This window comes from Octopus bimaculoides, chromosome 3 (genome assembly GCF_046866305.1).
Source record: "Octopus bimaculoides isolate indiv1 chromosome 3, ASM4686630v1, whole genome shotgun sequence".
Taxonomy (NCBI): Eukaryota; Metazoa; Mollusca; class Cephalopoda; order Octopoda; family Octopodidae; genus Octopus; species Octopus bimaculoides.
Window position 1 is genome coordinate 56,568,171 of NC_142930.1, and position 27,602 is coordinate 56,595,772.

A 27,602-nucleotide genomic window follows, 5' to 3' on the forward strand; every position below is an offset into this window, starting at 1 on the left:
TCAAAACAAACAAATGTTCAATAATAATAACTTTTATTATTATGAGGATCGACTGGAAAATTAACAGGCTGATCAATATATTGTAATAGAATGTGACCAAATGAAGTTCATTTTTAAATATTAGGATCTTTTCTGCTTGATTTCACCTGCTGAAATTTTAAAATTAAGCGAAAATTTTCAAATTTGATATATTGGTGTAATTTTTCCCGTTGAATCTGATGCTATTCACTTATTCCATAAAAACTTTAGAAAACTGTAACAGAGGTTTAAAGTTTGATCATTTTCCCCTCCATCACAGAACAGGATGTGGAAGCTGGCATTTTGTACAAGGTGACAACATTACAATGTTAAAACATTCAACGATGGAAGTTTTAATAAAGTTTTGTGAAATGTTGGATAAACATACTGTTGGTTTTGTTCATGTGAACAATACACATTTTTGAAATTGGAATGAAATTGACACAACTGAAAAGTGAAAATCAAACAGAAAGGATCATCTGCATACTTCTTTCAGCGATTCATTGCTTCGATTGCCTAGGAAAAGAAGCTATCCTGTTAGTTAAACAAGTTTTCAACAGCTGATAAGACATCATCACTATGATATTGGTTCCAAACCGAGGATTTTTTTTTTTATATATGTAGGGAATATAGATAATAAGATGAGGTCAAATCATTAAAGTAGGGAGGGTGGCTTAGCAGTCCAAAGCCAATCACACACAGCAGCCATTGAAACCAATTACTGAAAGTAGTCAATAAACACGATGCTTTTTGCAATCCAAAATACTGAGGCCATCACCTTCCCTGCAGATTAAACGATCTTGATGACCTTCTTTAGAGTAAGTGTTGAGGAGTGTCTCCACTGTTAGATTATCTCTTATTCTCTAACTCAAAATGATAAACCCAGCACATTTAAGGAAACTGAATTTGCCTCAAGCAATGTCAGATATCATCGAAATGTGATCAGCCTGGTGCCCTTTTAATCAGGTGTCAGAAGAAGCAACACCCACCAAGCAGAAACTTTCATCATGCCAAATTTATTGTGTAGAATATTCTCAGCTCTCACACGTGATATGCTAATAACACTGGCAATTCATTTTTTTTTCTCCAGTGGAGGCAGTTGCAGACTGTTCAGATCATTAGTCTTCTCAAAATTATCTCTGCTCAAATCACTTAATCAGTTTTGCACTGTTGATAAAACTGGAGCATCATCCTCCGATATATCAACATGTTCTTGGGGACTAAATCCTTTTTCTACAGGTACTTGATAACAGCATGATGCCAAATTTTGTTCATCTTGAAGAGAAGTCATTAATAGTTACTTTTGAAGTTTTCTCTGAACATTCAAATGTCAGTTTACCAAGAAAGAAATAATGAAGCTATAAGTAGTGTTAAAATGGAAGTAAGCCGAGTTTTTGCATCACTCCATAATTCACACGTATATGAAAAAAACTGTATCAACATATTCCAAAAGTTTTCCTACGCTCACACGTTTTGTTAATGAAACGTTTCATGAGGATGTGCAAAGTGTTTTCATCGTATATTTTTCATGTACATGCATTATGGCACAATGTGTAAGACGGTGCTGTGTCATTGTGGTACGGAGCCAGGTCTTCAAACGGCGAAGTGCACTGAATGTTCTTTCGCTTGATGCAACAGATACAGGTGAAGACAAGACAAGCTGCATTAACGCCAATACTTGTGGCATACTAGAATGAAGAATAGCATCAGACGCTCTCCATTTTCAACTATGTCATTAAATGATTTAGGCAAAGTTTCCATTTCCGTCCATAGGCTAGCAAGAAGTTTGATTTGAGATGACAGTAAGAGCAAATCAAAAGAAGCAGGTAGATGTGCATCTTCAAAGTTAAATACTCCACAAGTGACTGCTGACAACAGCAACTCCTCTCGCTCAGAGCATACACGTATTCCCTGTTGCTGAAACCGGCGAGTCAATTCATTTTCGATGACAGCCATTATAGAGAAAAATTGCCGACGCCAGTCATCGGTGACAGAAAGAGCAACTTCTTCAGTAGTTGTTGTGTGCCTAAAGCACAGTGGTGTATTTTTAGATCGTGAAATGTTGGGCATTTTCACTAAGTCAGAAGAGGATACTTCATCGAAATATTTTTCAAAAACCTTCTCACTTCTCATTTTTGAAAGAGAGTTTTTCAACTTTTCAATCAATTTCAAGCAATCACCGTCTGTCATGCCTGGACGCTGTAAGCTACCTGCCACTGGATCACATACCCCAAATATATCCCCAGCGATTTTAATGCCGAATAAAATGGAAGCTTGCCAGATTGTTCTAGCAGCCCTTTAACAGTAGCTTTTGTTGTTGCTCATAACGACGAGTCATTAAGAAGCTCAAGCAAAAAATTTTGAATATTCTTATAATTGTTTTCTGCTTGTTTCAGTGCTGTTTCTCTAATGCACCACCGAGTTGGACACAATGCTTGCAACATGATGACATTCTCACCACAAAGATTTGTCCATTGTGCTTTTCTTTTTGGTAACTCTTTTACAAGACTTGCGCATTGATGAACAAAGTTCAGTGCATCAGCTACAAAGGTAACCTTAGAACTAACTTCTTGGAGGACAAGGTCTAGAGAGTGGTTTCCACAGTGTACAAAATATGTACCTGGGAACAAATTTTTCAATCGCATTTGTACACCTGAAATGTTTCCACTCATGGTACTTGCACCATCAAATGAAACACAGCATAACTTTGAGCGAAGTAAAACGTTTAGGTGACAAAAAACATCTAGAATAATCTTAGTCAGTGTCTTCGAAGAGCAGTCAGGGGGATAATAAAAACCTAGAAGATCCTCATTGACATTCAGGTCTTCAGAAACGTACCGGACAGTGATTGATACTTGTTCCATGCCAGAGCAATTAGTGGTACCATCACATAAAATGCCAATAAATGTGGAATTTTCTACTTTTATTTTGATCTCATGTAAAATGTTATGAGCATATGCCTCTAAAATTTCATTTTGAATTGTATCAGAGAGGAAGTTGTTCCGACACTTAAACCACTGACTTACTTCTGCACTGCATTATTCAGCAAGTTCCCTTACAAGATTTACGAAGTTTCCCATAAGATTTTGAATTTCTGTTGAATACAACATGGCAGATGATTAAAAAGGGCAGACACAAGAAAGAAAAAAATAAGTAAAGAACCACGTATAAGGCCACTGAATTGTAACAAAAGAACTCTGGTCGAACAAAACTCTGAAAAACAAATAGTGAACATCAAATAAATAGTGCTTGTGTTTTTATTTCGAACCGCCAAGTTACAGGGGCATAATCGCATGAACATTAGTTATCAGGCGATGGTGGGGTGACATACAGACACACAAATACATACATTCGTATGTATATGCGTGCGTGTATGTGCTTACATATGTACCTACCTACCCCTCTCTCTCTATATATATATATATACACACACACACACACACACATATATATATATATATATATATTATATATATATATATATATACATATGTGATGATATACGGTAAAACCATATAACCGGAGGAGAGCTTACTCTACAAGTAGAGAAGTGAATAAATATAAACAGACCTCGTAACGATACCAGCTACCAAATGGTTTCACAGCGAATTGGGGCCCCAAGTGACCTTTGTAAAATCATTGGGGAGAATCCTTTGCCGATTATCGAGGTCTATTTATATTTATATATATATCGTATATTTATAAGAGGGCAAATTTAGCCTTTTTCTCCGTAGATTTACAAAAAAAAAGATGAACAACTTTAATCGATTTCCTAACATTATTGGGTTCTCATCAGAGGCGTAGAGGTTCAAACATGAAAAATAGAACTTATGTTGAGTCAGTCTCAATAAGTATAGATTTATTGATCGGAGAAAGTTACATAGTGACTGAAGGTTCGAGAGTTTCGTGCAGAGACACTTATCAAACTAATTAAATCAACGTTTTCTATATAAAACGAAAAAGCAGGACAATATCGGAAACAGATATGACGCAGATACTATTTTATATATAGGCAGGAAGACTTTTGATTAATAATATGACAGAATTAAGGCAAGATAAAAGAATGAAAGTTGTCAATATATAAGGCATTCTGCCTAAACTAAGTCTTTAAGATACGATTTGTTAGTAGTAACGCTAAAAGGAAACTATCAAGCAGATAGAGAGGAATTAAGATTTAATGAAAAGGTGAATCAAGACTAAAGTTGGAGTTGAAAAAAAAGGCACTTACCCAGGCACTGGTCAAGCAAATAATAGTATCGAATATTGAATGGTCGTTTTGTATTGAAAGAATTTTGAAGGGTTTTATTTTTAGACTGGGGCCAAACGGTCGAATCCATTCAACCATGTTTTAAGTCTTTAGCAACACCTATTGCAAAGAACTTGGGGGTGGTACTAAAAGATAGAGAGAAGTATTGACAGACAGAAACTGGGTGGGAGCTGTCTTCAATAATTCAAGTAATGCTATACATTCAAAATTAACCATACATGCTGGTTTTGTTGTTGTTATTGTTGCTGCTACTGTTGTTATTGTCACTTTTTTGTATTTTGACGCTACTTGCCTTCAGAAGTTAGTGGTCCTAAACTCCCTAGGGAATTTTATGCTAGCTTCATCACTTTTATTTATTTATATATTTATTTTTTTCTTTGTTTTGAAACGAGATCGAACTTAACCATTTTATACCGATAGTTTTAGACACTTTTTTTCTGCAACTGGTAAGATTATGTAGGGGGTGCAGATTTTGATCTCCCCCCCCCCCACTGAAAATTCTAGGGGGTGCGGGTGCACCCCCTGTTCCCGGGCCCTTGGAAGTGGCTGTTGCATATTAACATTCTGTTGCACTGATGACTTGAGAGGATGTTGTCCAAGGTATTTACTACAGGACTCAGCAATATTTAAAAATATGAAAGATACCAAATTAGAGGAAGCTCAACCTTATATTACAAATACAAGATATAGTTTTATGTGTTTACGTGTGTAACATTAAATTGCACTGTGCAACAAAACTGTGTTTGTCTTTGGTCAGTCAGGGTTATTTCTTATTTGCTTTTAATCTAGAAATCATAGGAAATGACTACTATTCCCTTCAAACTTTGCTTTTGTGGTATTGGAATTGACCTATATTCCATTACATTTCAGACAGATTCAGTACTGAGTTGCTGAAACAGAAATATCATTGTAGTAAATACTCTGCTCAATAACACAAATTTGTTTGTCAGTTGCTTAACCATAACCACTTGAGTATGTCCCTTAGTAGCTGACAATATGCACATCTCCGATCATGAGCAGGAGTAGTTGAGATAGTCATATGTTGAGAGGGATTCTTTGAGGTTTGAATAAATATCATAACAAAAGCAAAGTTTAGCCATTTTTCATATTTTCTAGGGGTAAGAAAACAAGAAATAACAGTTGCTACCCAAGGACAAAACTCGTGTTACAGTGTTATCTAATACACATATCAATGAAAACAACCCTCCACATTCAGTGAGTTTAATGATCCACTTTTCTAAGCTCGCTTGAGTCAGAAGAAATTTGTAGAGGCAGATTTTCTATGGCTGGATGCCCTTCCTGTCACCAAACCTTACTTGTTTCCATGTAAGGTAACATTTCCCCATGACTGGACATATTTATACAGACAACTGGAAATAAAGATCACCATTTTTATGATAATGGCATTCGTTCTACAACTGTCATGCAATGTCAAAACAAAGGGACAGCACACGCACCCACACACACAAAAGGCTTCTCCCAGTTTCTGTCTACCAAATCCAGAACAGTTGTAGAAGACATTTGCCTAAGGTACCATGCTGTGAGCATGAACCTGAAATGATTGGGAAGTGAATTTCTTAACCAAATAGCTATTAGCAAGTGGAGTGGTTGGGGGTAAAATGGTTGATTTGGCTATCCCCCACCAATGTTCTACATAACATAGAGAAGAAAATGCCATCCTGTTCAGTATCAAAATAAAATCATTAGCAAACAGTTGACAACCTAAACCTCCCTCTCCTCTGGTTTTTCTATTAATACTGCAAGCATTAACTGCACTTATGAATTTACAAGTTATTATGTACTATTTTCTGTAAACAAATTTACTTCACTAACTTCATCCGTCATCGCTAGAAAGTCATTCACCTCCATTACCAAACTCCTTACTTTTCATCACTTTGTTCAAACAGTTATTATCTGAACTATGGCTCTCTAGGAACAACCAATAATGTTTCTTGACTCCAAGCAGAGGTTTTGCTAAATATTTACTACTCTACTCTAACACGTCTGAGAGGATCTGCAAAAGTATGAGTAATGTACTCCCAACTTGGATCAAAATAATAAAAAATAATACTCAAGTTAATGAGTTTTTATGCAGCCACTCAGCTTAATAAAAATTAGCTTGTCAGTTGCTTAACCTTAACCACTTGAGCATGTCCCTTAGTAGCTGACAATATGTGCATCACTGATCATGAGCAGGAGTAGTTGGGGATCATGATAGCCATATTTTGAGAGGGGTTTCATTAGGGTTTGAATAAATGTCCCTCAATTCAAACTTGGACATCTTTAAACTAAGAAGGTTACATTAGAGAAAGTAGTAGGTGATTGTTAGGGATAAAATGTCTTGTTCACAGGTTGGCTCAGTCAGAACTGGTCAACGGCTAAACAAAAACACCACAGAATGTATATTTGGAGTATATGAGGGTTGCTCCATGTGTCTATTCTATTCCCCTGGAAAAGTAAGTGTTATTATGTTTATTAAGGATTGTGTAAAACTAGCTGCCATTTCAAATAAACTTACTGGAAACTAAATATGAACAAAGACACCGAATACAAGATGTTCTCGACTATACACATTCGTAGGCAGATGATATGTGTGTGGTGTGGTATGGTGTGTGTGTGTGTGTGTGTGTGTATTTATGCATATGTATGTATGCATATATATGTGTATGTGTGTGTATCTATCTACCTCTCTCTCTCTCTTTCTCTTTCTATCACTATACATTATGTATATATGTATGTATACACACAAACACGCATAAATATAAATATGTAGATATAGATATATAACTATCTTAATATACATATCTTAACATATGTGTATATTTCAAGCATATATATATATATATATATATATATATATATATATATATATAAATATATATCCTATACATATCTTAATATATATGTATGCATATGTACACACACACACAGGCACACACACACACACACACCATCAGTCCTTTGATAAGATGACTATAAATGACTATAAATGTCACAACAAATTAGTTATCAGAAACACAGCATCTCCAGACAGTCTTGTTTATAAATAGATATCTGTAAGCCTTAGTGTTAATATTTTTATGATCATTTTTCACTTCATTTTCCTTCTATCTTTGATATGAAGCTGATAGTTCTTACTCTTACGTTTATTTACCAACACGAATGATGCTTTCTCATTTGTTGTGCATGGTTCACACAATATGTTATCCATGCTGAGAAGCACAACTATCTTCAAGATAATGATGTATCATATGTTTTATGATCATACTACTTGTCAGTTTAAGCACTATCACTTATGCATTACTTTTTTCAGCCATTAGACAGTGGCCATGCTGGGGCAGTACCTTGAAGGAATTTTAGTCGAATGAATCGACTACAGTACTTAATTTTGTTATGCCTGTCAGTTTCTTTTGCAAAACCACTAAGTAAACACACCAACATTGCTTGTTAAGTGGTGGTGTGAGACAAACACACACACAAATATCTATAATATATACATATATATATATATATATATATATATATATATATATATATATATATATATATATATATAAATGAGTACAGCAATGAATTCCGGGTAGAGGTAGGGGTCCACCAAGGTTCCGTCATCAGCCCCCTCTTATTTACCATAGTCCTCCAGGCAATCACAGAGGAGTTCAAGACAGGTTGCCCCTGGGAGCTCCTCTATGCTGATGACCTTGCCCTAATTGCGGAGTCACTATCAGAACTAGAGGAGAAGTTTCAGGTGTGGAAGCAAGGTCTAGAATTGAAGGGCCTTAGAGTCAACCTAGCTAAAACCAAAACCCTAATAAGTAGGAAGGTAGATAAAACACAAACCCCTTCAGGTAGATGGCCCTGCTCAGTATGTAGAAAAGGAGTAGGTAGTAACTCTATAAGATGTACCCGGTGCAAGCTATGGACACATAAGAGGTGCAGCAACATCAAAGGCAGGTTAACTAGCAAGTTAGTTTTTGTTTGTGGCAGATGTTCAGGTGCAATAAAGACTGTAAACAAACAGGAAACAACTTCTATCTCATTCCAGGGTGAAAAACTAGAGGTAGTCGATAGCTTCCGCTATCTGGGCGACCAAGTTAGTAGTAGGGGTGGGTGCGCTGAAAGTGTAGCTGCTAGAATAAGAATAGCCTGGGCAAAGTTTAGAGAGCTCTTACCCCTGCTGGCGACAAAGGGACTCTCACTCAGAGTAAAAGGCAGACTGTATGACGCATGCGTACGAACAACCATGCTACATGGCAGTGAAACATGGGCTGTAATTGCTGAGGACATACGTAAGCTCGCAAGGAATGAAGCCAGTATGCTCCATTGGATGTGTAATGTCAATGTGAATACCCGTCAGAGTGTAAGTATCTTGAGAGAAAAGCTAAACATTAGAAGCATCAGTTGTGGCGTGCAAGAGAGACGATTGCGCTGGTATGGACATGTGGTGAGAATGGAGGAGGATAGCTGCGTGAAAACGTGCCACACCCTAACAGTTGAGGGAACCCGTGGAAGAGGTAGGCCCAGGAAGACCTGGGCTGAGGTGGTGAGGCAAGACCTTCGTACATTGGGCCTCACCGAGGCGATGACTACTGACCGAGACCTTTGGAAATCTGCTGTGCGCGAGAAGACCCGGCAAGCCAAGTAAGATCGTTGCCAGTGCCCCAGGACTGGTTCTTGTGCGGGTGGCACATGAGATGCACCATTTTGAGCGTGGCCGTTGCCAGTACCGCCTGACTGGCTCCTGTAGGATTTTCGAGCGAGATCGTTGCCAGTGCCCCTGGACTGGCTTGTGAGGGTGGCACATAAAAGACACCATTTCGAGCGTGGCCGTTTTCGTGCGGGTGGCACGTAAAAGCACCCACTACACTCTCTGAGTGGTTGGCGTTAGGAAGGGCATCCAGCTGTAGAAACTCTGCCAAATCAGACTGGAGCCTGGTGTTGCCATCCGGTTTCACCAGTCCTCAGTCAAATCGTCCAACCCATGCTAGCATGGAAAGCGGACGTTAAACGATGATGATGATATATATATATATATATATATACATACATACATATATACATATATATATATATATGTATGTATGCATATATATATATATATATATATACATATTTATATAAGGGCATTATTATATAATAATGCCTCACGCCATGATGGACTCTAAGGTCAGACTACTATAAAAAGCACATTTTTACCGAATGCGAGGAAATGCAATTCTGACCTTAGAGTCCCTCATGGCGTGAGGCGTTATTATATAGTAATGCCCTTATATAAATATAAATATATATTTTGGGAATAAATGATGGATTTTTTCCCTTATGAGGTTTTTTTCACGCTAGCTACTTGATAAATTCTTGTAAAAGAATTTGTCCTATTATTGAATTTAAATATATATATATACATACATACATATACATATATATATAACATATATATATACATACATACATATATATATATATATATATACATACATACATATATATATATATATATATATATATACATACATACATATATATATATATATATATATATATATATATATATATATATATATATACATACGTACATACATATATATATATATATATATATATATATATATATATATATATATATATACATACATACATATATATATATATATATATATATATATATATAAATATGCATATATGTTGGCTTTCTTTCAGTTTCTGTCTACCAAATCCACCCAGAAGGCTTTGATCAGCCCAAGACTATAGTAGAAGACATTTGTACAAGCTGCCATGCATGGGATTGAACCTGGAACCATGTGATTGAGAAACAAGCTTCTAACCACAGCCACACCTAGTTTCAAAGTCCTTACTCTAATAAGAATTTCCCTGAAGATTTCATGATTAGATTAGATAACAATCAGAAACACATTTAGCATAGCTTCTTTACAGGACTACTATCAATTGAAAGTAGCACAACCTTTTAGCTTATTTCATTGTCATAACACAGTCCATTATTGCTATCTCTAGTTATATAGCAGGTCAATGTTGAAGCTTTGTGAGAGAGAATTGGAATTGATGTAATACAATTTGTTCCTTCAGACAACTGATCATATAATAATATTAATAACTTTTGACTGGTATGAGACAGATTGTTGATATGAGATAAGAGAGAAGTGAGATGCCAACTTGGTCAATATTACCATTAAATCTTGAACATGTGCTGAACTTTTTATCAGAGCAAATGTACTTCTGTATTCTGTGTTGATACCAATGTAGCAAATAATAAGTAGTTTATTTAATTTTTAAAATTAATTCACTCGATCTCACAGAAATAATTACGAAAGAATCATTCACAATCAAGGAAAATAATTAACTTGGTAGACATTCTTAATTTATCTAAGAGGTTTATTGTAGTAAATAAAGAATGAAGCCATTCTAAATGACAGTCAAAATATTGATGCCTGTCTTATTCACTGATGACATACAATCACAGCAAGAATCAGCAACAATGTCACTTGTGATCAATAACATTAACTCAATACTCATAATGATGATAATGTCTTATTTTCTCATTGTTTTAAAACTGCTTGTGATGCAAAAATAATACTGGTGATGATAATGGTGAAGATGACAACAATGATGATGATGATAATGATTTTTCCTTGTCTGGAGACTAATACATAAATAAGTATGCTATAAGTAAAACTGTATTATTAATGATGTAGAAATAAACTGAAATATCATTTATTTTTCCAGGGCCTACGTTACATTCAAAGCTGTCCACTGAGGTATCATGGTAATTTGAAGTCTCGGAATTGTGTTATTGATAGCCGCTGGGTGTTAAAGATCACAGATTATGGAATCCCCGGCATGCTAGAAGGTGGGAAGGCTGACAGGAATCTCACAGCAGAAGGCAAGTGCTACTTTAAAAATCATTTTCTTATCATTATACAAAGATCACTTATGGTATTAATATATAAAATATTGAAATATATAGATTCATGAGCAAACATATACACACATTTCCATATGTGTGTGAGTGTGCATGTGTGTGTGCGTGTGTGTGTGATATATAAATGTGTGTATACATACATACATATACATTAGAGGTGAAATTCTTGAATAGTAGCAAGACATACTGCATTAACAGAATGTGGTATGTTTTCGTCAATCAAGTGCAAATGTTGGAGGCTATATAAATATATATATATAACTGTATAATAATATATCCTTTTATTTGTTTCAGTCATTTGACTGCAGTCATGCTGGAGCACTGCCTTTAGTTGAACAAATCGACCCCAGAACCTTCTTTGTAAACCTAGTACTTATATGTGTGTGTGTGCGCATAAATACATACATAGGTAAATTTTACAAAACCTAGTACTTATTATATCGGTCTCTTTTGCCAAACTGCTGAGTTACGGGAATGTAGACACACCATTATCAATATAAGCAACTCATGCTAATCCCTGTATATTTATGATTATAAATGGTTTTACCGATAAAGGTTTTTTCATACTGAACTACTTGGCAAAATTGTTAATTATTAATTTTATTACTAATTGACAATTCCCTGCCCTATATCTGTATATTTATATTGATGCCTCTAATTGGATGGTTAAACTGTAACCCTTTTAATACGGGAATTTTTATGCGGGACTATTTGTGGCGCACATGGAATAGATTCTTTGGAGTGAAATGTTTGAACGTACCAGCCGATAAATTTTGTAAGTGCCTTCCTCATGTGTTTTTGATGTCGCATGGTCAAAATTCCCATGAGTTGTATAGACATTTTCAAATTTATTCGAATATTGGGCTGAAGATCGGAATAGAGTACCTTCATACTCTTAACCGTGAAACGTCGTACTCAATTAACTAAAGGCAGGTTTGTTTTTGCTTTTCTCTTCGGTTTTGTTCTGTGTGTGCCATAAATATCGCCATCCGCTAGAGAAAAAATTTGTAGTTTGGAATCAGTAGTTCTTTGACTGCTATTTCTAAATTTTCAGTATGTTGGAGAAGCAACTCATGCTAATCCCTGTATATTTATGATTATATATATATATATATATATATATATATATATATATATATATATATATATATATATACATATATATGTATATATTTAAGGATATAATTTCTAAAATATAATTATAATTAATACCAATATGCCAATACCTATATGCTAAAAGTAGATCTCAAACCCCTACAATCCAATCTAAAATCGTTCTCTATTTATAACCATAGGCTGTATGTGAGGGAATGGGCAAGAAAATTTCGGATAATCCTATATCTTAAGATTTCATGCTCTGCAATACAAATTGCATTGCAATCCTCAGTAGAAATACACTGATAAACATATAAACAAGAAATACATATACATACCGATAATTTTTAAGTTTTCTAGTCATTGCATTATACTGCAGGACTGTATTTACCCCATATGATTTCTGACATTAACCACATGATTGAGATGGGCTAGTAGATAGAATGTATATATGGGAAATGCATGTATATGTAGGTATCTACTGATATAATCATTAAAATGGTTATATCGGTGGCTAGCATATAAAAAGTGACCATACTGGTAAAATTAATTCTGAAGTAAATAATTATAACATATAATTATAAATAAGGGCTCGAATGCCAGCACCTATGTATATATATATATATATATATATATATATATATATATATATATATATATATATATATGTATATATATATATATATAATAATAATATTAGGGATAAAATCCAAAATTACAGGTAAAAGCTCAATTAAAATCAGTTTATTAAAAATTAAAAGTAAATTAAGCTTCACAGTATGAAATATATTAATATATAGTATTAAGGAAAAGAGCCAAGGTCTATGAACTCATCGATGAAAATCCACTGTCACATATAGAAAAAGTTTATAATTAAAAGTACAATAAATAAGTATAATATAATGCAAAGTAAATATCATAAGATCAAGATAATGAAATGACTACACGTGTTTCATAACCAATTTTCACCATGATAGATCGCTAACCACTACACACATTCTTTTCTCAGCTTGTTTCTTTCCATCTGTCTTTCTGTGTTCCTTTCTGTGGAAGAGCGTAGGCTCAAAACGTTAAAGACTTTTTGAATTCCCAAGCATTATACTAATACATCTGTTTGTTTTCTACACCACCTGTCTTTGTCTTTTGTTTTTTGTGAATTCTCCCTATATATATAAGTGTGTGTGTGTGTGTGTGTGTTGCACGTGTGTGTGTGTACATATATATATATATATATATATATGTACATATACATATATATATGTATATGTATGTATGTGTATATATACATATATACACATACATTAATAGGTGATGAGAATGCATCGTAGCTCTTCACTCTGACATTCAAAACTCTTCGTACTATAATGACAACTTATTGTTTGTTCTAAATTATAAACCTACATATATATATATATATATATATATATAAGGTTTTTAAACTTTTAAATTTTCATATTCAAAAGAGACAGAGACTTCAAATTCGATATATCAATTTATTCAGCACTCTATGTTAACATTTCTGTGCCAAACTTATCCAGTGACTGGTCCATTGGATTTAGACATTTGGCACTTTTTCAGGAGTGGTTACCTTTCGAACAAAACACGGAAAAACACATACATAACTATTATTAAGTCTTTAGGATCTCGTTAGCTCCTCTGGAAAAATTATTATATATATATATATATATATATATATATATATATATATATACATAAATGTATATATATGTATATATATATATATATATATATATATATATATGTATATATATATATATATATATATATATATATATATATATATATATATATATATATATATGTATGTATGTATTTGTATGTAAATGTGTACGTGTATATATGTATACATAGATGCATACACGTACGCACACACATATGTATGTATGTATACATTTATGCATGTATTTTGCTTTAGGTTTTAAACAAGACAACATATAAATGTATTTCATATTTATAAGTCAGTTCATTCTGAATATAAATAGTATGAAAGTTATCTGTTCATTGTAATAAACTTTTTTGAATTTATGAATAAGATAAAGAAATTTTTTTGTACTTATTTGGAAAGTCAAATGTATGACAACAAAAGATGTGTCCGTGTGTGTGTGTGTGTGTGTGTGTGTGTGTGTGTGTTTGTGTGAGGGCAACAAGGGAGACCAGGAATAACAAGAGAAAGTAACTGAAGGAGGGTAAGGGAAGTAAGGGACAAAATGTGAGGGAGAACAATTATTATCGAGCAAAGGCAATGAGGCAGATCAAGCAAGAGAGAGCAACTGTATGGTTTTGAGTTCAGTCCCACTCTGTGGCACTTTAGGCAAGTATCTTCTACTCTAGCCCTGGGTCAACTAAATTCTTAAGAGTAGATTTAGTTGATGAAAACCAATAGAAGCCTGTTGCACACATATATATATTTGCATATGTGTGTGTGTGTGTGTGTGTGTGTGTGTCTGTGTGTGTGTGTGACTGTTTCCTTCTCTTTGACAATACATTTTAGTCGTAAACAAGTGTCACTGTCATGCAAGAGGTGTCCTTCATTTCCAGTCTTTTTGCAAAACTATATCTGATCATTGGGAAATATTACATTCCTTGGAAACATGTGAGGGTTGGTGAGCAGAAGAGCATTTGATGATAGAAAATCTGCTTCAACAAATTGTGGCCAATCCATGTGAACATGGAAAAGTGGACATTAAAATAATGATGATGATATTACTCAATGATTCAATGATGACATTTATATTGAACCATAGTAATTAAATTGCTGTTTGTGTAATATTCAATATAGGGAACACCAAAAACCCTAATTAGAAATTCTAATGTGGTGAGAGAAAGACAATATCATTTTCTATAATAATATTTTTACATTATTAAGGCAGCAAGCTGGCAAAATCATTATCATGCTAGCAGCATTTCATCCATTCTGCCTGCATTGCCTTTCATAATTTTAGGGTCGATAATATAAGTACCAGTTGAGACTGATGTTGATATTATCGATTTAAACCTTCTCCTGAAATTGCTGTCCTTGTGCCACGATCTGAAAGCAATATTTTTACATTAACATTTTACACCTAATGATGTAGGAATAGCTGTGTGGTAAGAAGCTTGCTTCCCAACCACATAGTTCTGGGTTCTGTCCCACTGCATGGCACCTTAGGCAAGTGTCTTCTACTATAGTTTCAGGCCAACAAAGCCTTGTGAATAGATTTGATAGACGGAAACTGAAAGAAGCCCGTCATATATATATATATATATATATATATATATATATATATGCATATATATATATATGATGGGTTTCTTTCAGTTTCCATCTACTAAATCCACTCACAAAGCCTTGGTCAGCCTGAGGCTATGGTAGAAGACACTTGCCGAAGGTACCATGCAGTGGGACTGAACTCGGAACCATGTGGTTGGGAAGCAAGCTTCTTACCATACAGCAACTCCTGCATTGTTAGGAGTAAAACGTTAATGTAAAAACATTGCTTTCAAATTTTTGCACAAGGACAGTAATATATATAATTTTAAATACTATTGGAACTTACACACAAGGTACAGGAAACTTATATGTATCCCATTCTACTTAAATAATGGAACTGCAGATACAATATCCCTGCATATCTCATGTCTGTTTTCAATCCTCCACTTCACTTTCTATTTCATGTCTTCTCTAGAATAACTAACTATTGCTTAACCATTTTCTCACACCGTCTCTGATGAAGGGATATGTAAAATATCCCGGAAACAGCTGTAAGACCTTCTCTTTATAAATGTTCTGAAATCTTTCAGAGCCTTGAACTTTTATCTCACTCTGTTAATTTTATATATATATATATATATATATATATATATATATATATATATGTATGTATGTAATATAATATAGGATAAAATCTTTATAAGAATTTATCAAGTAGTCAGCGTGAAAAAAATAAAGGGCATTAACTATGTAATAATGCCTCACGCTTAGAGGGACTAAATAAGTCAAAAACTACCAAAAAATAAGCAACATATTTACCGAAAGCGAGGAAATGCAGCTTTCAAAATTAATCTCTTAAAAGAGATTTTAAGAGATTTTTAAGAGATTTTTTAAGAGATTAATTTTGAAAGCTGCATTTCCTCGCTTTCGGTAAATATGTTGCTTATTTTTTGGTAGTTTTTGACTTATTTATTCCCTCTAAGCGTGAGGCATTACTACATAGTATGTATGTATGTATGTATGTATGTATGTATGTATTTGTGTGTCTGTGTTTGTCCCTCCATCATCACTTGACAACACAACCATTGCTGGTGTGTTTACATACCCATAACTTGGCAGTTCAGCAAAAGAGACTGATAGAATAAGTACTATGCTTACAAAGAATGAGTCCTGGGGACAATTTGTTTGACTAAAGGTGGTGCTCCAGCATGGCTGCTGTCAAATGACTGAAACAAGTTAAAGAATAAAAGAATGATTTACAACTTTCTACATCTTTTTAGTGAAGCTCTCTTAATTACTTTGCCAATTAGAGTCAAGTCTGTGCTCTACTAAAGAAGTTTAACAAAACCAAAAGATGTCTATGTTACCTGGCATGCTTAACGAGATAAGCCTTATAAGTTTAATTGCAATATTATTCTATATTTTTCACCACATAATTATTTTTAATTTGATTATTAATGCTTTTTATATAAAATATTGTAATAACTAACTTAACTGCTATTTCATGTTGTTTCACGCCTGAAGAATTCACCTCAGTTATTTCAACATCGTCATCATTGTTGGCATTGTAATAAAGTGACATTGATATGTCTCATGGGATTACTCAATTCATCATATTTAATCAGTGTTTTTTTTTAAATTTAAAATGATTCCAGTTTGATGTGTTATACTGTGTTTTATTCACATAAACCTTAACCTGAACCTATAACAGTTTTGATGATTATTTCCCCATTTGTATTTGGAACATTTCAAATCCCCCTTCTAAATATTAGCTAAGTTGCTGTTACCTTAACTTCACTTTGGAAAAATTGTATGTATTTTGTTTAACTATGATATAAATAAAACAAACTTTGAGATTAACCATTTCCATATGTTTCACAGATATGCTTTGGTTTGCTCCAGAAGTCCTTCGAAATATGAATTCTAAAGGACGATGGTTAGATAAAAGTGATGTGTACAGTTTATCAATAATAATGCAGGAAATAATTCTAAGAAATACCCCCTACTCCAGCCATGGCCTTTCAGCTGAAGGTAAGTAATGACTGATTAACATGATTATTTTTATGGAGATAGCTAATTTAGCAGTGTGCCAAACTAAATGGAGAAGTATTTTGATTCTTCTCTAGTCCATTAGTTGAAGTTCAACTGAAGTTAATAAAATATTTGTCAGTTACATGCTGGATTGATTCGGTCAATTATATATGCTTTGTTACAAAATTGCTCTTGATTTGTTAAAAGAAATCATTCATTTGTAATGTTTATTAAAAAATGGTGGTAGAGTAGTCGGCAGTGTTTGGACTAAATACAATTTGCTTTCTGAAATCAGAAATAAGTGTAATATACAGCAAAGGTTAGTTTAAGTGACTATACACAACCCCTCATAAAAATTCGTTACAGCCATAGTTAAAAGAAACTAATGACTTTATATCAATAGTTGAAGCTCAGTCAAGTCAGCATTAATCTAAGTGTATTTTAAAATTTCATCAATCTCATTTCTAAATTGAAACACTACTGCTGCTAATTTTGCTTTTAATTCCTCTTTTGGGGTAGGTGATAGAGAAATACCTGTAATAAATCGAGATGGGTTTATTTGTTTATTCTCCTTTGCTAAAAGGATTGTTTTGTATCTAACAAAGAAAAAAAAAAAGCTTTACATTGATAATACTACATTAATAATAATGGAAGATTGCTTTTGTAATATCAGAGCATGTATTATTTTATGGAAGGTTTCAGACTGGAGAGCTTTCTTCCAATCAATAGCTTGGCTTTGAAAAGATCACAAAACACTTCAGCTCCAAACAATTGTTGACTCTTTACCCTTTGTTGGAGTACTACTCAAGAAGTTTTGGCAGAGTACAGATGCTACACAAACAACATTGTTCACAATATATGAATAAAATCATCAGATCAATAGACAAATATTCACTCAGTTAAACACTGCAACCACTTGTGCACAAGTATCCTCTTTCCAATTTTAACTTTCCTATTACAATTTCAATCAGTTCTGATCCTTTGAACTGCCAAGCTGTATACTAGCCCTATACAAACCAGGATAATATGATGCTTACATATCCTCTTTTTCTATGCCAATTGTCCCATTACCTCAAACCACATATAGAACTACATTCTACTTCTTCCACTCAGAAAATGTACTCTTCTGGGACATACTTCTTATGCCAGAATTTTGTTTGTTGGAACTTGACCAATTGTTCACGACCCTAGAAAAGTTCAAGCTGCATATCAACAAATCCCACTGCCTGCTTGTAGTCTAGAATAGCTTGAATAGACAACAAATTCTGGACAAAAAATGAATCATCAAAAAAAATCTGATTCACATTCCACTGGTCAGTCTAAGTGCATCCAGCTATAAAAAGTACATACCAATATGGAAGACAGGTATTAAAGGATGATGATGATGATGATGATTATATATATATGTATGTATGTATGTATGTATGTATGTATGTATGTATGTATGTATGTGCATGGTAAGAAGTTTGTTTCCCAACCAAAGGATTCTGGATTCCATCCCACTACATAGCACCTTGGACAAGTGCCTTCAACTATCACTATGGGCTGACCAAAGCCTTGTGAATGGATTTGGGAAACAGAAGCTGAAAGAAGCCCATCATGTGTATATGTGTGTGTATGTTTGTCCCCCACAGTCACTTGACAACAGGTGTTGGTGTGTTTACACCCCCATAACTTAACAGTCTGGCAAAATAGACTGATATAATAAGAATCCACCTTATAAAAGTAAATAAGTACTAAGGTCGATTCATTCGTCTAAAATTCTTCAAGGTGGTGCCCCAGCATGGTCATAGTCTACTGACTGAAACAAAAGATAAAAGGTAAGGTGTGCACAATCTGAAGTTTGCAGCAATCCATTAGAAATGGTTTCGTGGAAGTTTAGAGAACTTTTTTCTCTTAGAAGTGGCTTCAAATTAGTTAATTACATATCAGATGAATTCGGATAAATAACCAAATGAATAAATAAATAGATAAATAAATAAATAAATAAATAATCATTCTTTATGCAATCAAATGTTCACTAAAATTTTGTGCAGTTCTATTTTCATGCTAAATTCTAAACTTTTGAAATAGAAACCAATTCTAAAGTGGTCTTAACTTAGAAGATAACTTCATAGCTACTGCTTGTTGATATACATACATATATCTAATGCAGTGTTGCATAAAGATGTATGATGTGGGAAATCACAGAAACGCTATGTGATGACACTCATAGAAATGATGATGATGATGATGATGATGATTTGGTGGTGGTGATAATGGTAGTTATGTTAGCAACATTTTCATTGCTAGTGGTTAATAATAATTATGACGTTAATGATGGTTTCCAGGATTTGAAGAACATAATCAATTTGATCGATCTCTTTGCCAGTATTTGACTGGTAGTAATTACTGCTAATCTTGTAAGGATAAAAAGAAATTCACCCCCAGTGGGATTTGAACACTTTGCATAGGTATAACTGAATACCACAGAGGATATTACCTGTCATCCTGACTATATTATCTGCCAGTTAACTGCTTTTTTTATGTGTTTAGTCCTGACGACTATTATGTATGTCAGGAATTTTTCCTTTAAATGCCAAAATATATTTTTATTTTGAATAGTTAATAGATTTTTCAAATTCAAAATAATTTCCCCTTGCTCTGCTCACCTGAAAGGAAGTACGTTCTATCATACCTGCATGCTCCACCATGGCTGCAACCACAGGTCCCCTGGATTGACCTTCCACAAATGACCTTGCACCAATGTCCTTGAACCTGGCAAAAAGAGTTTGACCAAAGCACACACCAAGGCACCTATGCGCATACAGCCCTATAAGTTTCCCACCCCCAACACATACCTTTTCACACAAATTATACCTCCATATATACACACAGATCCCTCATACTCATTACACACTGCATGCTAACATAACCCCTGCACCATCAGCTTTATCCTTTACAGAAAGAAAACAGACCAATGAACACAACTATATATACCTAAACGTCTGGAAAAAAATTATACATATGACACTGCTACGCATAGCACACACCCCATCTCCACAGGAGTGCCACGTTAATAATATGACCGAGCAGGGCCATCTACCTGAAGGGGTTTGTGATTTGTCTACCTTTCTACTTATTAGGACTTTGGTTTTAGCTAGGTTGACTCTAAGGCCCTTCGATTCTAGTCCTTGTTTCCACACCTGAAACTTCTCTAGTTCTGATAGTGACTCAGCAATTAGAGCGAGGTCATCAGCATAGAGGAGCTCCCAGGGGCATCCTGTCTTGAATTACTGTGTTATTGCCTGGAGGACTATGATAAATAGGAGGGGCTGAGGACTGAACCTTGGTGGACCCCTACCTCTACCTGGAATTCTCCACTGTACTCGTTGCCAACCCTCACCTTACTGACAGTGTCCCTGTATATGGCTCACACAGCTCTCACTAACTATTCATCTATCCTTAGTTTCCTCATTGACCAGCAGATGAGGGATCGGGGAATGCTGTCAAAGGCTCTCTCCATGTCAACAAAAGCCAGGTACAGAGATTTATCTTTGGCTAGGTATTTCTACTGCAGCTGCCTTACCAGAAATATAGCATCAGTGGTGTTTTTCCGTGGCACGAATCCAAACCGCATCTCATCTAAGCTGACTCTCTCCCTAATTAGTTGGGCTATGACCCTCTCTGTGACCTTCATTACCTGATCCAACAACTTGATACCTCTGTAATTGTTTGTGTCTAAAGCGTCACCTTTACTTTTGTAGCAGTTGATTATGCTGCTGCTACACCAGTCATTGGGTATGATTCCTTCATGCATCACCTGGTTAACTATACGGGTGACTAGGCTATAGCTGACACTGCCAAATATTTTGAGCATCTCTGCAGTGATTCCTGATCGGCCGGGGGCTTTCTCTGTCTTCATACTCCTGATTGCTTTATCTACCAAGGTACTGTCAATTAGGATAGCTGGTCCCTCTGTTGGGTCGACATTCGGCAGACTATCTTTCTCCCATTCATTCTCTTTATTAAGCAACCTCTCATAGTGGCGTCTCCAAACCTCTCTTTTTGCAGCCTCGTTAATGCAAGTGAGCCATCATCCATGTGGACACATTTCTCTCCTACAACATCACGATTCTCTCTCACACACTGTCTTGCAACACGAAATACTTCAAGTCTTTGGTCCTCACAGCACAAATCATTGGCAAATTTTTTCTTATCTGCTTCCCCTCTGGCTAAATAAACCTGTCTCCTAGCTTCCCTTCTGGCAGTCTGATACAACACCCTGCTACCTCCATTCTTCCAGTCCTTCCAAGCCTGTTTCTTTTCCCTAATAGCCCTGTCAACAACACTGTTCTACCACCACGTTACTTTGGGTTGAGAGGGAACTTTGCACCATCCACAAATCTGGTCAGTGGCTCTCAGCTGGTTGTCCTGTAGAAGCCTCCAATTGTCTTCCATATTATGTGATGCTATATCCCCTTCTATTTCATCGAAGGCTTCAAGTAACACGTCTCTAAATCTCTGTCTATTTGCAGGATCTTTAAGCTTCCAGACCCTTCTCCTCCAAGCTAGTCTACTTCTGGGCATCTACTTAGCCCTGATCCCAAAGTTGCTAACTACTAATCTGTGTTGAGGGGTACATTCTTTGCCTGGGAAGGTTTGGCATTTATAAGCAGTCCTCTTTCCCTTTTTCTGGCGAGGATGTAGTCAATTTGACTAGTGTGTCTGCTGGAACAGTAGGTGACTAGGTGACTGGCAGGTTTCCTGAAATTGGTATTGCAGACCATAAGATCATTTGCATCACAGAACTCTAGCAGTCTGGTTCCCTCCTCATTGCGGGAACCAAAGCCATAGCCTCCATGTACGCCATGGAAGCCCCCTGCATGTTTTCCAACATGTCCATTGAAATCACCAGTCACAAAGAGAAGGTCCCTGTCATTCGTCAATGAGGTAGTCTGCAAGAGGGTGTCATAATATTGGCCTTTCTGTCCATCAGGTAGCCCCGGCTGAGGGGCATAGTCTGAGAAAATCTTAGCTAACCTATGGTGAAGCACTAATCTAATTTTAAGTATTCTGTAACATACTCTGACTACCTCGATTACCTTATCAAACCATTTCTCCGCAAGAAGTATACCTACGCCCCCGACCCCGTCAGTGTTCCCTGCCCAGAAAATCTCGTACCTGTGTTCTTTGCCTGTGAGGAACCTAGTGGAACCTCCTCTCCACCCTACTTCTTGGAGGCAACACAAATCGACACATCTCTATTCAAGCATCTCAACAATCTCACCAGACTTACCTTTCAGTGTGCCGACGTTGAGTGTGCCAACCTTGAGGGTGTGGGAGGTGTGGGCCTCTGAGACCCTGGGATGAGGGACAGCAGTGACATGTACCTGAAAAGAAAGCTTGCATTTGGCAGAATTCATAAACAAACAATAGCCTACAACCTGCATACACTACACCATTTTTATGTGCTATATGATTGATAAACCCTGTGTAGGGGTTGGGATGGCATTAGGCCCTTAGAAGTGTTCGCAGGAGTACTTCCGGTAAAGGTGGAGGAGTGGGAGGGAGGGCGTAGCGTGAGCCAGCAAATTTAGGCGAGAACATCTTCTGCATTTGTATACTATAGTAGACAAATTTAGAGAGAATGAATCAATGAAATGATAAACTTAAATTAAATAGAATAAATAAAATGTGACGATTAATGCATATGCATGAGCTTAAGACAAACAAGGAAGACAAATCTATCAGGCTATGCTTACATGGTAAAAAAATAGATAGATAATAAAGAACGAATGGGAGGGGGATAGGGTTATAATCTACACAGAAACAGGAGTACATGAATGAGGTTGAAAGGATAAAATTCTTATCTGTTCATCTTCTGAATTTTGTATTCTATCAGCTGAGGAATTCAAACTCAATTAGGGGAAGCAGAGCATTGAGCTGGTTTATACAGAGTTAGGGTTGGTGAGGAGGAGATATCTATATATATATATCAAACTGGAGCAATGAAAACTAGTTAAAAATTTTTAACAATTGGAAAAATTTGTAAATTTTCTTTTTAAGTTTTTTGTCATAATTTTTTCAGGGTGAGCTATTCCATTCTTATTATATGAGGTTTCAGCAACAAAAGAAAGAAAAACTGATTTAAATATAAATTTCTGGACTGTGTGTAATGCATGACTTCAGTAATTCCTAATATTTACTTCAATTAAACTATTTGTCTATTTTGATATATTTTGTGTCCAAGTAATTTCTTCCTTATGTGCACATGCATGCACAACAAATTTCTTTTCACTCCTTTGTGCTGATGTATGTAAAAATGCATATGAGTGTGCAAGTCTCAATCAAATGTCTGATCTTTCCATTAAAATTTTTTTACAGACTCGATCAAACGTATTAATCATATTTCCACTCAAAATAGGTAGACATCAAAAACCGGAGCCACAAATATTCAAACACTAACAACTCCATATTCTTGAAAATATGCTTGCATAGTTCAGAATGAAAAAAAATCATAGATGTATATATATATATATATATATATATATATATATATATATACAGATAGATAGATAGATTGATTCATACATACATACATACATACATATTGATATATAGACAGATATGCATATGTGTGTCTGTAGACAGAGAATGTGAAAGAGAGAGAGAGAGAGAGAGGTGAGAGGGGGAGAAAAAGAGAGAGGAATTCTAAGAGTTTCCCCACTTGACATAATTTAAATTTAAATTACAAGAAATAAGATGAAAGAAAAATAAATATAATAAAATGTAATTTAAATTAAATAACCATGTATCAAAAGAAATGGAAAACATTTTATTTTTCAAAGTTACTTGTACACCAATATTTATAAATACATATATGTATATAGCACCTGTGGTACAAAGACCTTAGTATATGCCTGCATTATGGACCATATTACAATATGAAGCCTTCTTCTTGAAGTACAACTCCTGTTTTAATCAAACTTCTACAAATATTAACTTACAGCTGAGATGCTGACTCTGCAATTAAAATATTCTCTGCTATTCTATAATTAATGATTATATGCCACCAGCCTCAAAGCTTGTTCATTATACCAACCTCTTCATTCTCTGTGCTTCTCCACATTCTGAATTAAGCATTTTCTTCTGTCTTTCCCTCTGTTAATCAATTCTTCAGGGCCATCACTGTAGAGTGATGATGTACTCCTGGAAAGTTGTTTGTGATGCAGTTTTGGTTCCCAGTTGAGCTAATTGCAAATTAACTTGCTAATTATTATTTTCTGAAGCATCAGTCTTTGGCAGTATGACAAGGCTCTATTTTGTTTCAGCCCATTCCTAGTTTTCCAATCAATTTCTAACATACAAGGGAACCTAAACAAACCATAAATCTCAATAATTCAGTTATTACAGTGCCATCTAGATGTGAAAGGCCTTGGAAAGAAAATGAAACCCTTTTCATATTCAGACTAACGAATAAAACAAGTGTAAACAAGAAAAAAAACTACATAGAAATATTGCTATTTTCTGCTACTGACAGGAAAAGTAATTCCTACTATTGAGTAGGAAAATCCATAAATGAGGTTGTCCAATCTAATGTAGGAATTTCCTATTAAATTAACTCATGCTATAAAAATTGGCAGTCTCTGCTGTCCAAAATTCTAGATGCTGACCAATAGCTTGTAGTGTGTTGAGAAATAAATTACATTTGTCATTTATTTTTTTTTTTTGTCATAATTATTTTGTGTCATATAGTCTTGATGACAGGAATCAGTTAGCTATGATGGTTCAGCAGCATAGTAGCAATATATTTCTACATTAACTTGAATCCTGTAAAATGAAGTCAAAAACCAGATTAACCATATTCAATAAGTTTAGCTTCTAGTATACCAGAGTTTTAACAAAGGTTTGTATACTTCTTTGCCAGCTGAGACTAAATAATTACAAGTTTGCACTCTCATTACCAAGCTGGCTTACAAATACAAAGTTGAAAGGAAGAACTCTAACAGGCTACACCAATTACCAACACAGTGTAGATTTAAACTTTGTGAGATCCTAAACTATATAAAGCTTGGATCTCTTGTTAAACCAGGTCACACAAAAATTGAAAATATGCAGGTTTTTCATTATTTTGAGGCCCATGTAGATTTTGAAACATTGCAATGCAGCTTGTTCGGCTTATGCCTTCATTCAGCAGTGGTCAAAATCACTTTTTGTCCATAAGAACATATTATTATTATTGTTCAATAGTTTATTTTTATAGCGTGCTTTCACTTCACTACCGAGCGCAGCTCTGTGCGCCTTGGGTATGTGCTGTGGTTTGCTGTGGTGCTCGTTTACTGTATTGAAAGTGTTTTGTGTAGAATGTGTGCAGTACTCAGTAGTGCAATTTTCTGTATGTTATATATATTTGTAAGTCCTGGTGTTTTTGTTATGTATTTGTCTGAATATTTTTTTATTATACCTAAGGCACCTACTATGATAGGAATTGTTTCTGTTTTTAGATTCCACATTCGAGTTATCTCTATTTCCAGGTCTTTTATTATTATTATTATTATTATTATTATTATTATTATTATTATTATTATTATCATTATTACTCAGTAGTCTTATTTTTTTATCATGTGCTTTTACTGCACTACCAAGTCCAGCTCTGTGTGCTTTGGGTATATGCTGTGGTTTTGTTGTGGTGCTCTTATTTTCACTGTACTGAAAGTGTTTTATGTAAGATGTGTGCGGTGCCTAGCAGTGCTATTTTGTGTATGTTTTATATACTTATAAGTCCTGGTGTTTTTCTTATGCATTTGTCTGGATGGATTTTTTTTTTTTATCATACCTAATGCACCTACAATAATAGGAATTGTTCCTGTTTTTAGGCTCCACATTTGAGTTACCTCTATTTCCAGATCCTTGTGTTTTGAAAGTTTCTCCATTTCTATTAGAGAAACATTATCATCTCTTGGTATTGAGACATCGATTAGAAAACATTTTTTCTTGGTGATCTCTGACAATTATATCCAGCCTATTGGCCTTAAGTTCTTTACCTGTGTGTATTGGCATATCCCAGAGTATGGTTGCTTTCTCATTTTCTGTGACCTTTTCTGTGGTGTACCTATACCATCTTTTTTCTGTTGTTATTCTGTAGTGTTAGCATGGCTTCCAGTTTGTATAGGTTTCAGCTCTGTGTTGCTTGTGAATATATTCCTTCTTAGTAATGGGCAGCCAGAAACAATATGATTTATTGTTTCATCGCCATCACCACATATTCTGTAGTTACTTGTATTTCTTTCCATTGTATGTTTTTGGTGATTTCTGATGTGAAGGCTTTGATCTTGTGCTGCAATTAAAAATCCTCCAGTCTCTGTTTTGAGTCCTGAGCTTCTCAGCCATTGCTGGGATTTTGCTTTGTCTATTTATTTTCTGTTTAGCTTATCCCAATATTTTCCATGTAGGGGCTTTTCCTACAATTGCTTTATCATAATACATTGCTGTTCTGGTTTTAGTCTGAATTGCAGTTGTTTTGCAGCTTTTGTTATTTCTTCTTTTTCTTCATAGTTGTTAGGTACTATGACTTCTTTTTTGTATTTGTCAGCTTCCTTGAAGACAGAATACAGTCTTTTTGTTTTGTTGTGTTTTGTGGCTATTTGTATTAGTTTTCTAGCTGTATAAGGCCTCTACCACCTTTCATACATTGTATGTATAGCCCTTCTCTGTCAGATTTTGGGTGGTGCATCCTAAATCCTGTGATTATTTTTCTTGTTTTCCTGTCTATTTTGATAGTTAAGCATATTGTAGCTGTAACTTATAAGTGGGATAGCTAGAGTGTTGATACCTATTATCTTGTTTTACGCATTGAGCTCTGTTTCAGTATTAATCTAACTCATCCATAGGATTCCTTTCTTATCTTCTCGTTCATTTGTGTGTGTTGTATCGTGTCTATTTCATTGATTCCTAAATATTTGTATGGCTGGCTTTGGTCTAATTCTTTTATTTCATTGGCTTTATCTAGTGTGATGTTGTTACTCTTAACTAGTTTGGCACATTTGTCACAGCTAAATTTCATG

At 34.9% G+C, this 27,602-nt stretch overlaps 1 protein-coding gene across 1 annotated transcript in view; it reads left to right on the plus strand.

The window, feature by feature from the left end:
- LOC106868455 (atrial natriuretic peptide receptor 1) overlaps positions 1-27,602 on the plus strand; it is an 880,915-nt gene that overhangs the window by 774,329 nt on the left and 78,984 nt on the right. Inside the window, exons 9-10 of the mRNA XM_089349012.1 lie at positions 11,024-11,180; positions 17,407-17,556. Of these exons, the coding sequence (XP_089205138.1) occupies positions 11,024-11,180; positions 17,407-17,556 (307 nt within the window). The remainder of the gene's footprint in view (positions 1-11,023; positions 11,181-17,406; positions 17,557-27,602) is intronic.